The 13,152-nt window shown below is 44.3% G+C and overlaps 1 protein-coding gene across 3 annotated transcripts in view; it reads left to right on the forward strand.

The window, feature by feature from the left end:
• The first annotated feature begins 2,387 nt into the window (after positions 1–2,387).
• LOC311588299 (natural cytotoxicity triggering receptor 3 ligand 1-like) overlaps positions 2,388–13,152 on the forward strand; it is a 40,418-nt gene continuing 29,653 nt past the window's right edge. For all 3 annotated transcript variants that reach the window (XM_084765817.1, XM_084765818.1, XM_084765819.1), the window contains exons 1-3: positions 2,388–4,187; positions 5,903–5,973; positions 7,065–7,413. In XM_084765817.1, coding sequence (XP_084621943.1) covers positions 4,097–4,187; positions 5,903–5,973; positions 7,065–7,413 — 511 coding nt within the window. In that variant the 5' untranslated portion in view covers positions 2,388–4,096. The remainder of the gene's footprint in view (positions 4,188–5,902; positions 5,974–7,064; positions 7,414–13,152) is intronic.

A 13,152-nucleotide genomic window follows, 5' to 3' on the forward strand; every position in this document is an offset into this window, starting at 1 on the left:
GACACCGAGGATTAGAGGCTTTTTCTTTTGCAGAAGAACATGAGAGACACTGACATCACCTTGTTTTCAGCAATGCGAGACAATAACTCTCTGGGTGTCCAGTTTGTCCACAGTTCCGGCTGGACCCTAGCAGAGGGTGAGGTGTAACCAATCATCAATTAAATATTAGGATTTTAGGTTGCAGCTGTAATGAATGTCTGTAGAATTAACATAAAAAGCATTTTTGTAATCACCCGTTTTTTTTTTTTTGTGGGGAGTCATGCTAAATTCAGCCATGTTAGAAATCCCATGCTTAGGCTGCACGCTGTGACCTTCAAGTTGTTGACCCTTGCTGAGGGAGGGCTTGTGTTCTAGGCGATCTTTGGATTGATTGCCGAGAGAAATAGGGAAATCCTTACAGGGAACTACCCAGAGAAATAGGGAAGTCCTTACACGGACCTACTCAGAGAAATAGGCAAGTCCTTGCAGGGAACTACCCAGAGGATTAAGGAAGTTCTTGCAGGGAGCTATTCAGGCGATTGTATTCCTGCCTGTGGGATTACAATAGATCCTGTTGACCTTTCTATGTAAAGTCTTACTTGTCTGCATTAAAGAGAGTCTTGATCAGACATTTCCACACTTGACGCAATTTTCTTGTGCCTCTGTCCTCACTTTCAATCCTCACCTTCTCTTTCAGGTGAACCCTGGTTTGATTTGTCCTGTGGGCCAGGACACATTTTCTGAGTCAGCAATACAGTAAAACACTATAAAACAAATTTAAAATTAGATTTGAATTTACTATATCCATTGCATTGGCCAGGAAGCCTGGAGGTAAACCCCAAGCACAGGCAGCTGGCAACAGGAGAAGCAGCATTCGTTTATTCATGCCTCCGTGAACTAGTAAAAACATAAGCAGTTAGACATGCATTTTAAATTTGAATAGATCTTTATAACCTTAAATTTTTACCAGCATATAAAGAACATTTTGAACCAGGGTTGAATCACATATATAGCATCTTGTAAATATATAACTTTGAATTTTATAATAACCCATACCAATTTAAAATGAGACTTGTTGCCTTTTTTTAGTCTAAAAGGAGATAGGATAATAAATAGAGAGTTCATTAGGACTAAGAGGCTTCATAATTGGTGCTTTATACCACATGCTCATTTTATGATGGTAGAGTCACATGGCAGGTTGTAAACCATGTGGTTGATATGGCGGCTATTTAAAAGCATCTGTTTCTATAGATGTTATAAACACACACACACACACACACACACACACACACATTCTAAACAAGGATTTGAACTTAAAATTTAAACATCATATCCAATGGGAAAAACCCAATGAATAAATTATATAAATACTTAGATAAGAGTTTATAGCATAATCTTAAGATACTTTGTTGAGAGCAGAGTGTAATAAAATCTGAGATAAAAGTTTAGAAAGAAAGTATTTGAGAATCATTTGTCTGTGGAAGTGAGAATTTGGGAATTTGTTATGCCAATTCTTGGGCTTTGAGAAAGAGAGAGCGAGAGCAAGAGCGAGAGAGTGAGAGAGAGAATGAGAGAGCGAGAGAGCAAGAGTGAGAGAGCATGAGAGTGAGTGAGAGAGCGAGAGCGAGAGATCGCGAGAGTGAGTGAGAGAGCAAGAGTAAGAGAGAGTGAGAGAGCGAGAGACAGGAAATGATCTTGGACCCTCACACCCAACTTGGGAAGGAGGTTGCCACTAGCAACTACTCAAAACTCGAGCACTGATGCAAAGGTTTATTTCTGGCACGTCAGGGTCCCTCAGCACTCAGGAAGTGAAGGACCCCGAGTGACTGTTACAGGCTAGTTTTAAAGGCAAAAACCGCAAAACAGGTGGGGTGGCTTATCAAGTTAAACCATATGTACATTAGGACATCTGGCGTTGGGAGACCTCTTGTGGGGACTTGGGTGTGGGTCCCTAGGGCGGTTACTGGAAACTGTATGGGGACGTTTGATATTTGGAAGCTTGCATGTAACTATTCTGGGAACTAGGGTGGAACTCTTGAGGTTAGCAGTAATGAGAACTCGGAGAAGCCGCTAAGGCTGGACTGTGGAGAGCCACAGATAGCAGCGCCCCCTGCTGCTTCCCCGACACAATGCGCCCCCTTTTGTGCATGCGCAGTGAGCAAGCCCCTTATGTGCATGCCTGAAGGCATGACGTAAGGGGGCGTGATTCAAACAAGACATAGCGTGAGGTGTGATCCGAATGCACCAACCAGGAGTGACGACGTGGCAGTTTCTGATAGGACAGCACACTATAAAGGTTCTGTGGGAGCTTTTCCCGGGGTCACTCCGGTAGTCAAGGATCCTGAATAAAACTGCAGCAAGAAGAGTTCCCGGTGTTGGTGTCTTTCCTGCTGGACAGGAGCGGCATCGGCACTGGACAAGCAAACAAGCGTCTTACATTTTATAATTTTACAGTTTCTCAACGACATAGCAAGTTGTCAGGCCGCCGAGGGCCCGTGATGGCAGGCCAGGGAATTGCCTGCACACCAACACTCCCTATCCTGCAATCTTCTTTAACAGACCCAGGAAAGCCCTCCCACTTCCCAGCCCGCCTGCGCAGGGCGTTCTTCCGCTAAAAGAGTCCGTCTTCATACCGCCGCGAGCAAACACGATTCGGTTCCGCCTAAAGTCAGACCAAGCCTCTCTTACCACCTTCCATCTCTTCACAGCAGGCATGCATAGTGTTGGGGCAGTAGCTGAGAGTTACTGTTAGGACAGAGGATTTGGGACAAACGCAAGATGGTGTGGGCGACGAGGTCCCCATCTTCCTCTTCTGACCGGGAGCCCGTACTTGAAAAGCCTGCACACAGCACTGTACAAAGTGTAGGAACACTGGACTTAAGACCATTCTGTAGGGCCCGAAATTCACCAAAACAAGGCCACAACCTAGTACCTTACTATCACGTCAGCAGGCCGTTCCCCTTTAAGGAGCCCTTACCTCAGCCCAGGAGCGACTTCCCTGACCTCCTCCTGCAGTATGGGTGAACCTGCCATAAACCTGCCTTTATACTTTAATTTCGTTCAGTTTGATTTAGTGAAGAATGGAATTTAATGGAATGGAGGGCCCTTGCCCTCACCCTTGCCCAACTGCCTGCAACTCCAGTTCCATGGAATCTGACATCCTCACACAGACATACAGGCAAAACAACAATGCACATAAAATAAAAATAAATTATTAAACCCCCCAAAACCCCACAAACAAATAAAAAATGGTAATAGCTGTAATTATTCTCTGATTTTTTTTTTCTTGAAATCTTCCAATCTCAAAGTGTTAGTTCTCTTTGTTAGTATGTGTTAGGTATGGTGTAAAAATTGTCAAAATAAAATAAACTTTTTTGTTCAAAATTACTTTTCAGGGTGTTCTGGCCCCTGTGGCTTCAGCAAATGAAGGGCAGAAAGCTTCAATGGTGGGCGGCTGGGGTATCTATATCTTTAAGTGTACAGAACCGTGTTTAAGACAATGATTTGAAATTTAATATCATAAACAAGTGAATGTTAATACAGTAGAACATTATAGAATAACTTTAAAAAATGTATCATTAGCTAGGAAGCCTGTAGTTGAATCTAGATTAGATGATGACAGGAAAAAAAGCATTTATTTAATTGTCTAGGAATTATCAAGAGCATAGATTAGAATCAAACATTTGGATCAGGATAAAAAAACATAGCCAATAAATAATTGTATACTCAATAAACAATCATATAATTTTTTTTTGAGAGTAGAAAATAAATTAGAGACATTTTTATTTTTAGGAGTTGGAAGGTATAGTCTTAGAGAAAGCAAAGCTGCATCTGAGGTCCAGGGGCCTGGAACCAGGCACTGCTGTGTGTAGGGGGGATTGACTCTGCCTCTGAGCAGCTGGGGCTTGGGACTAGGGGTCACGCATCTTTAGTGAATCTCCAGCTGACCTGAGGCAGGAAGCGGGAAGCGGAGGGGGGGGTGTGGGGTGTCATGTGGTGGTTGCCCTTAACAAAATGGCGGCTAGTCACCCAGTTGTCCTTAAAGACAAAGGACAGCTACGTGGTTGCCTCTAACAAAGATGGCGGCTAGTCATGTAGCGGGGTCGGAGCCATTACTATGGGCTGTTTAGGCCTCCCTTGGAATCAAAATAGACCATCTGGGATGATACGCTGCATTCCGGCGACTTGGAGTCCAATCAAAGGAAAACGTGAGTTTAAACCTAGAAAAGTCTATGGCTGATGGAGCCGATGGGTGAGGGCTACCTTGGATCTTATCCAAGGTAGCTTACCGGAAGTATAGGAGACAGGCAGGCGGCGGCGGTGGGGGCATGTGTAGCCACGTTGACAGCCACGGTGGAGAGAGAGAGCAAAGCAGCAGAGTTTCTAGGTGGGCTGAGGGCCCAGCTGGTGGCGGAGAGTGCGGAAGCAGGAGGGCAGATGGGAAGGTCCTCTGAGGTCCGTACCAATGTTATAATTAAAGATTAAAGGCAGATGAAGATGATAGATAATAAGGTGCCAGGCAGCTGATGTTATGTTATAAGGAGTTTATTAAATGAGCATGAGGGGAGAAGGAAAGGAGGGAAGGGGTACCCGAGAGAGAGAGAGAGAGAGAGAGAGAGAGAGAGAGAGAGGGAGAGAGAGAGAGAGGGAGAGAGAGAGACGGAGGGAGGGAAGGAGGGAGGGAGGAGAGAGAGAGAGAGAGAGAGAGAGAGAGAGAGAGAGAGAGAGAGAGACCACATGGAGTGTCTGTCTATTATATGGCCCCTGGGCAGGACCACGCCACCATGGCAGATAAGCAGTGACATCACAGGTAGGCAAACTGAAGCAGAATACTAGCAATAATAAAGTATAAATTGTTAAGAAAATTGAGCCTGCAGACAGATTTTTTTTTTAGAATAAAAATTAAGAACTTCTCTAAGAGTTGTAACAATATGTCACAAGAACAGGGATGCAAAGGCAAATAAAGTGTCCAAAGGAAAAGGAAAAAGAGAAAAAGGCATGCGCTCTTTAGAATCCAGCTATCGTTAGAATCCGCCTCTCCTGCTCTTCCCACTTCGTTCTACTTGCTCCTCTCAGGAAGTCCCCTGGTCGGATTCTTTTTACATCTTTACCATGGCCATACTCACTCTTGATGATTTCCCTGGTGCTTCTACCCCGTGTCTGTGCTCCACTTGTCCTCAGCCAGCAGGAGTAAAGGTACTGAAAGGCACGGTGCTGAGTGGGAGACTGGATATGAGAAATAAGAGAAGCCAAAAGCAAAAACAATCTACTATATCTTAGGTTAACAGCTTATTGTTTGCAAGAGGGAAATGACTTGACAGTTGACAATGCTGGCACAAGATCAAAGGAACAGGATTTGGGGAGGAGGGCTTTACTTTTAAATACTTTCTTTAATACTATCCTTAAAAAATAAACAAACAAAAAACCCTTCACAAACTTTATGTAATATTTTTTGGCATTTTGTTACTTTAAATGTATGGATGCTGCCATTCTCCTAGTGTGGGGGTCTCTTTAGACGCCATGGCCTGCAGTGTCTGTCTGGCAACACCAGTAACAGTGTTGGCTCAAACTTCAAGAAGCTAACCTTGAGTAGTTTATTTTTGGCATGTTTAAGCACAGGATTCATTTGGAAAAACAGTTTTGTCGTTATAATGAACTTAACCCTGTGAGCACAAAAAAGCTTAAGACACTACATTGAAATTCCTGAAAAGCATTGACTTCTTCCATAAAGATAGATTATACAGATTAACTGAGAAAACAGGAGCAGCCAGTGTGGCCTGGCCACCTCTAGCATGCTGGGATGATAGGTGGGCTGCTACTCATGCCTGGCTTTTATGTGTGCACTGGGGATCTGAACTCTGGTCCTCGGAGGGCTTTATCCTCTGTGCTCTCTCCTCAGACCATCTTTTTCTGTATCTTTCAGCACTGTTGGGAATGGCACATTTGCTGTTCACGTTGTCCTGGTTCATGTTTTCGTGGTGCAAGTTCATGGCAGGTAGGATGTGGATGGAAAGGGCGGGAAGAGGGAGAATGCTGTTGTTCCTGCCACTCTTGGGGCTTGGGTGGAGTCCCACATACTGTGGTTATAGCCTGCCAGGACTGTGAGAGCTCTGCAAAGTGCAGATTTACTGACTGATACCTCAGATGTGCCTTGAAAACCTCTAGTGTGCAAATTTGCCTGCGTTGCATCCCTCTGGGTGCCTTGCTCCCTTCCCCATGAAGTTAGAACTAGGGGAACTAGTCAGAGAAAACAAACGAACAAACAAAAAACTCCAGCTTTGTCTTATCCAGGCATCTTTACCAAAGTTTTTGAAGAGGTGGGGAGGGACAGCTTTTGCTTTATGGTAACATTCAAAAGGTCTTAGTTCTGTAGCTTGGGGATCTAAGATAAGGAGCTAGCTGGGCCAATTCTAAGATTACTTCCTGTTCTGTCATCATGGCAGAGAGCAGTCTCTCTCTTGGTTCGCACAGCAGCTCTAGTTAATGGCTCTAATGCCATTCATCTCATGCCCTAATCATCACCCCCAAAGTCCTTACTTCCAAATGCTGGGAGGATGAAGAATTCCGTACATGGCACGTCACCAAACACGTTATTAGAAAAATGTAACATTTTAAAGATGACAACACACCCAAACTGATCTATAGACTTGGTGTGGTTCCTATTAGAACCCTAGTAGACTTCCCTGTAGAAATGGATAAGATGGTACTCGTGAGATGCTTTGGTAGTTTATGGTGCTTGCCACCAAGCCTGATGACTTGCGTTTGCTCTCTGGCGTCCACATGGTTTAAGGAGAGAACTTACTTTCACACGTGTCCTTTGACCTCTACATAGGTGTTACGGTATGCACTTGTACCCCACCCCAATCTAATTTTTCAAGTAAAAATTAAGTAGCTGATTCTAAAATGCACAGGGACCCCTACCAGCAAAACAGTCCAAAAAGAAAGAACATGGCTGAGGGTTCAATTGGATTAGCAAATGGCTATAGATAAAAGCCGTTCTAATCTCTCTAGCCCCCAGGGTTTATACATTACTTCCCAGTGACTGGTTACCAAGGGCCTCCCATAATAGTTCATTTATTGCCACCGGTGGATTGGATGTGGAGACAACAGGGACGACACGAGTGGTATTCCTATACGACAATGTCACTATAGCCTGCAAGATCCCTGGTTCCCCACAACTGGACATCAAAACTGTGGGGGTCATCTGGTTCTGTAAGAATGCGTCGGCTGAATCCGAGGCCAAGGTATTTGAGTTTTATGGAAATCACCAAGTGGCATTTCGCCCCGGAGCCATGGTGTCACTGTCAGGGCTGGAATCAGGAGACGCCTCACTCCATCTGCCTGGGGTCCAGCTGTGGGAAGCCGGAGAATACCGGTGCAAGTTGGCGGTCACCCCTGAAAAAGCAGAGGGAACAACCATGCTAGAAGTTGTGAGTACTAGATGGACGTTTCCTGTGCTTCTGTTGGGGCTAGGGGTGGACATGTAGATGGCAAAGCAGAGGAGGTTAGAACATGTGTGAAGGAATCAAGGAACATGGTTTTCAGTTCTATCCATGGCAAGCTATGTCAAAAGGCAAATGTTGAAGAGGATGAGGCAGGAGGATCTTGAATTTAAAGCTGTAGGATTTCCTTCTCCTCCTTCTCCTCCTCCTCCTTCTTTTAACATTTTATTTATTTCTATTTTATCTTTTTATGTTTTTCCTGCATATGTGTCTGCTTCAAGGTGTCAGATCATAGAGTTACATACAGTTGTGAGCTGCCATGTGGGTGCTGGGATTTGAACCCGGGTCCTCTGGAAGAGCAGTCAGTGCTCTTAACTGCTAAGCTGTCTCTCCAGCCCTAGGTTTATCTGCTTTTGCTACTTTATTGGGCTCTTATATCTACCATCCTTCCACTAGTATTCCATCCTAATCCATTACATTCCCCAACATTAGGCAGGAGATAAAGAAGGTTAGAGGGGAACGGCCTGCAGACCTCGTTAATCTGCTTCCTGCTGATTAAGGGCATCGAATTCCTCGGGGGCAAGTCCAATCTTCATCCTCAGGATATCCAATTTCTTCTTCTCATCTCCAACGACTGCTCGATGAACTGCAGCAGCAGCCTCCTTGGAGCACAAGTGGCCCCTTTGGGGCTCTGGCATTTCTATCCTCTCAAAAGTTCCCAGAATTTCAAATGTCACACACTTGCAGAAACTATCTGTATCTGGAAATACCATACGATAGAGCACAAGGCAAATCGTAATCACCTGCTTTTATTCCACACCTGGGATTAAAACAAAAACACATTCACGTAACATAACTGAGCTATAAAAGAAACCACTACATAAGGTTACTTTGGGTTATACCTTTTTGTGAGCTTGATTGTAAAATGTTTGCCAGGATCTGCCTCCAATCCCTGACTACTGCCCAAACTAAAGAAGACGAAACACTTTGACACCTGTTGTGAGGTAGAGACTCAAAGATGACTCAGCATGACTCAAGTCCAAATTGAGAGTCTAGATTGAGCTAGCCAGCGACTGCCTGGAGAGAAACATTTCTTACATCCTTTTACAGGGAGAGTTTAAAAGAAAAGAAGACAGAAAAAGTACATCCTTTTTGGCAGTTGCAGGGGGAAGCAAGAAAGTAGTTTAACAGAAGCCAAGAACATGCAGATAGCTGGGGCATTTTGACCCCAAGTTTCTACAACATCCCCACAGGGCTTTTCACAGTGGGGAGCGGAATACGAAGGGAAAAGGGTCAGTTTCATGTTAAACCAATGCTGAGAGAAGATGGAGGAAACTTGTCCCATAACATTCATCACTAGTCTCAGTGAATAAGTCAAATATTGAGTTCATCCTTCCCTAAAGAGGTGTAGTTGGTCCTATGGAACATTAATTTGACTGAATCAGTTGTTCATTTTACATAATTGGCCATACTATTTAAGACTGTCGGGCCCTGGCCTGTGGGGAAAAATAGAATCAGGGTTCACCTGAAAGAGGGAGTGGGGATTGAGAGTAGGGTACAGAGACGTGAGAAATAATGAGTCATGTCGGGAAATTTCTGATCAAGACTCTAAACCCTAACCCTGAGTAAGACTTTATATAGCAAGGTCAATAGGATCTATTCTGATCCCTCTCTCCCCAGCTCCCAAGGCAAGAAGAACACAATAGCCTGAGTAGCTCTCTGTAAGAACTTCCTATTACTGAGTAGCTCTCTGAAAGGATTTCCTTAACCCTCCAGGTGTCTCTCAGTAGGGATTTCCCTACTTCTTTCAAAGGTAAATAGTCCAAGGATGGCCTGGAACACAAAGAACTCCTCTGACAGAGCTCAGCAACTGGAAGGTCACAGTGTGCAGCCTAAGCATGGGATTTCTGACATGGCAGAATTTGGCATGGCTCCCCACACCTCATCATTGATTGAATCAGGAGAATTAAAGCCCCAGTTAGTGCTGATAGCAGAGAAGTTAGTCATGGGGACCAAGAAACAGAGACTGGTACCAATTCTCTGATTAATGGCTTTCTCTTTTTGAGTTTTTTCCTTACCATGGCAATATTTTCTCTGATTACTCCTTGTCAATTAGCATAGAAACAACAGATTTCTCCCAAAGCCACCCTAGTCCCCCTTGTCTCATGAGAAATAAGTCTAAGCCTCTCTGATTTTGTAGGAAGGGAGTCTGACTGTTGTTCTAATTCAGAAATGGAAACTTTTTAATACCCTTATGTCCTCAGCAATTTGTCAGGTTAGTTTCTTAGGTTTTTAAAGCCCCTGATAAAGGCTGATGTGCCCATGGCTGTTGAGCTGCTATACTGACTTTGACGAGGAGTGGGATAAAGACAGGCACAGCTTTTTTTTTAATAGTCCAGGATCCATATTAAAATGTATTTTCCCTTCTTTCCCATTATATAGGTAGTATACAGAATGTATACTGGGGCAGAGTGTATACTAAGATGCATAAAAGGGGTTTCTTAGTTTGGAAAGGACCAGAAGAGGCACATTCAGTCAAATGTTAGCACATGATTACAGATTAATCTCAGGGGCTGGGTAACGTTGGGATGTCTAGATGAGTTAGCCCACAAGGCAGAATAGCAGGCATTAGAATAAGGGGAAGTGCATAGGTGCTGGGTCTCTTACACTGGCAGGTAGGGCTGGAACCAGAGGGGACTCGAGCCTGCTGTTTCCTCTCCCTGGGGGCTGAGCGGGATGGTGAGTGTTAACGAATCAGCCTCCTCCTACAAGACCCAGAGGAAAAACACACAGAGTTGGGAGTCTTGTTGGAGCAAGATTTCAATTTTATTATGGTGGGTTTTTTATAGAGCATAGGGAGTGGACAGGGTACAAGGTGTCAGGAGATATGACGTCTCTCAGAACGTAAAGTGGTCTGATACTGTGGGACCAGTTGGTTTGTGTTACGTGACCATTGGCAGGCAAAGTTCGCACCAGGGTGTGCCTGGATGGACCATGCTGAGTCATTCTTATGTGGAAGTATCAACCAGAGACTGTTGTTGAAACTTGAGCCAGGCTCAGTTCTGTCCTCAAGGCCTCAGAGGGCTGACAGATTCGGCCATGGGGTCCAACACATAGGTTAAAAGCGTTGGATATTAGAGAAGTTCCATTCTCTTATAGGTCCTCGGATGTTAATTTGGGCTGTTTCCATTCACAATGAGTTTGTCAGTCAAGGGCCTAGCATCTGGTTGGTTCCTATCCCTACATGGTATGAGGGCACTGCTAGTCAGAACCAGTAATCCTGGCTGATTTGTGCCTGGGAATGATTAGTTAAGTGGTAGACCTTGTCAAGAGTTGAACATAGGAATGGGGATTATCTTAGTCAGTGTTCTAATGAAGTGAATGGTCACCATGACCATGGCATCTCTTATAAAAAAAGACAGTTTAATTAGGGCTGGCTGGCTGGTTCAGAGGAGTCCATTATCGTCATGGCAGAGAGCATGGTGGTGCACATGGCACTGGAGCAGTAGCTGAGAGCTTCATCCTGGTCTGCAGGATGAGGGAAAGAAAGACGCTGGGCCTGGTATGGGCCTTTTCACACCTATTTCAACAAGGCCATACCTATGTCAACAAGGCCATACCTGTGTCAACAAGGCCATACCTGTGTCAACAAGGCCACACCTGTGTCAACAAGGCCATACCTGTGTCAACAAGGCCATACCTGTGTCAACAAGGCCATACCTATGTCAACAAGGCCATACCTATGTCAACAAGGCCATACCTGTGTCAACAAGGCCATACCTGTGTCAACAAGGCCATACCTGTGTCAACAAGGCCATACCTGTGCCAACAAGCATAACCTCTTAATCAATCCTTTTCAAGTAATATCACTTCCTGACGACTAAGCATTCAAATATATGAGCCTATGGGAGCCATTCTTAATCAAACAACCACAGGGATCTCTCAGTTTCCTGGCCAGAGGGAGATAGAACTCTTGTCCTGGGTGTGCCAAGAGGGGATAGTTGCTCAGAGCTTTGCCATGGGTAGAAGATCTTTGTTAGGACTAAAAGGTTGGAGGATCTGGGTGGACATTTTCTTCTGGTTAGTAAATCTATCCCTGGATTCCCTTCCTGTGTCCAAGAATCTGATTTTTCTTGTTTCCCCGAGGCCAAATTCTTCCTTAAGGAATATCCTGACCTTTAATTTTATGGCCACTGTGATCATTCAATTGTTACAGGAAAGCCTCTGTTTCACAACCCCATACTTTGCAATGCAATGCAAATGCCTTGTCCTTGGCAATTAGGGATCCCAGCCATAGGGCATGCATAGAATTGTAAACTCTGTATTCTTATCTCAAAAAATAAACTCCTTTCCCTTCTCTAATACACTTTAAGTGCCAGACACTTAAAGTGGGCATTAGTGTACAAAATCATGATGGAATATGAGTTGCTGTTCTGTAGTGCACACTAGCTCTCACCTCCCCTTTATCTTTATTTTTTAGCTCCCAGGTCCAGGCCTGAGCACAATTGGGATTGGATTGTGACCCTGAACTTATACCCATAGGGCAAACACAATACTCAGGATAAGTTAGAGAGGCAGGAAGTGGAAGGTCCTGTGGCCTATAAAATCTTACTTTTATTGGATCCATAGTCCGGGAGACAATGCACTTGGATTCCACTTTCTTAACTTGTGTATGGTGGATCCATGGTTGTCTTAATCACTGTTCTGTTGCTATGAAGAGACACCATGGCCAGGGAAACTGTTAGGAAATAATACATTTAATTGGAGGCTGGCTTACGATTTCAGAGGCTTAGTCCATTATCATCATGGCAGGGAGCATAGTGGCAAACATGATACTAGAGCTGAGACGAACATCCTGATTCACAGGCAGAGAGAGATGAGGAGAGACTGAGACTGGGCTTGGCATGATCTTCCAAAATCTCAGCACTCACCCCCAGTGATACACTTCCTCCTCTAGCAAAGCCACACCCTCCTGTTTTAATTCTTACAAATAGTGACACTCCCTGATGTCTAAGCATAAAATTTTATGAGAGCCTATTGGAGGGCGTTCTTATTCAAATCACCACACTCTTCTCCCTGGCCCTGTAGGCATGTAGCCATATCATAAAGCAAAAATGTATGCAGTCCAACTTTGGAAGTCCCCACAGTCTTTCAGTCTCTACACTGCATCAAAGTCCAGTCTCTTCTGAGACTCAAGGCAATCTTTTTCAGTAGCTCCCTATAAAATCAAAATGCAGGTCATATACTTCCAACATATAATGGCACAAAACACATATTACTATGGCAGGTTGAATGAAAATGGTCCCCAGAGACTCATTTGAAAGGGTTAGGAAGTGTGGCCTTGTTGGAGGAAGTGTGTTACTGGGGGTGGGCTTTGAGGTTTCTGAAGCTCAATCTAGACCCAGTGGCTCTCTCTTCCTGCCACCTGTGGATCCAGATCGATAACCCTGAGCTACCTCTCCAGCATAATTTCTGCCTGCATGCTACCATGATTTCCACCATCACAATAATGTGATGTGTAAGCCAGCTCTAATTAACCATTTTTTCTTTCCATTATCATAATGTCTCTTCACAGCAACAAAACCTTAACTAAGACTTTCCAAATGGAAGAAAAAGAATATGCTGAAGAAATACCAGACCAAATATGGGGCTAACACCCAGAAGGGAAACTTAATTTTCATCTCCATGTCTGATGTCAAAGCACTTTCAGATCTCTTGCTCCTTCCAGATT

Source organism: Acomys minous (genome assembly GCF_964271855.1).
Source record: "Acomys minous genome assembly, chromosome: 2".
Classification (NCBI taxonomy): Eukaryota; Metazoa; Chordata; class Mammalia; order Rodentia; family Muridae; genus Acomys; species Acomys minous.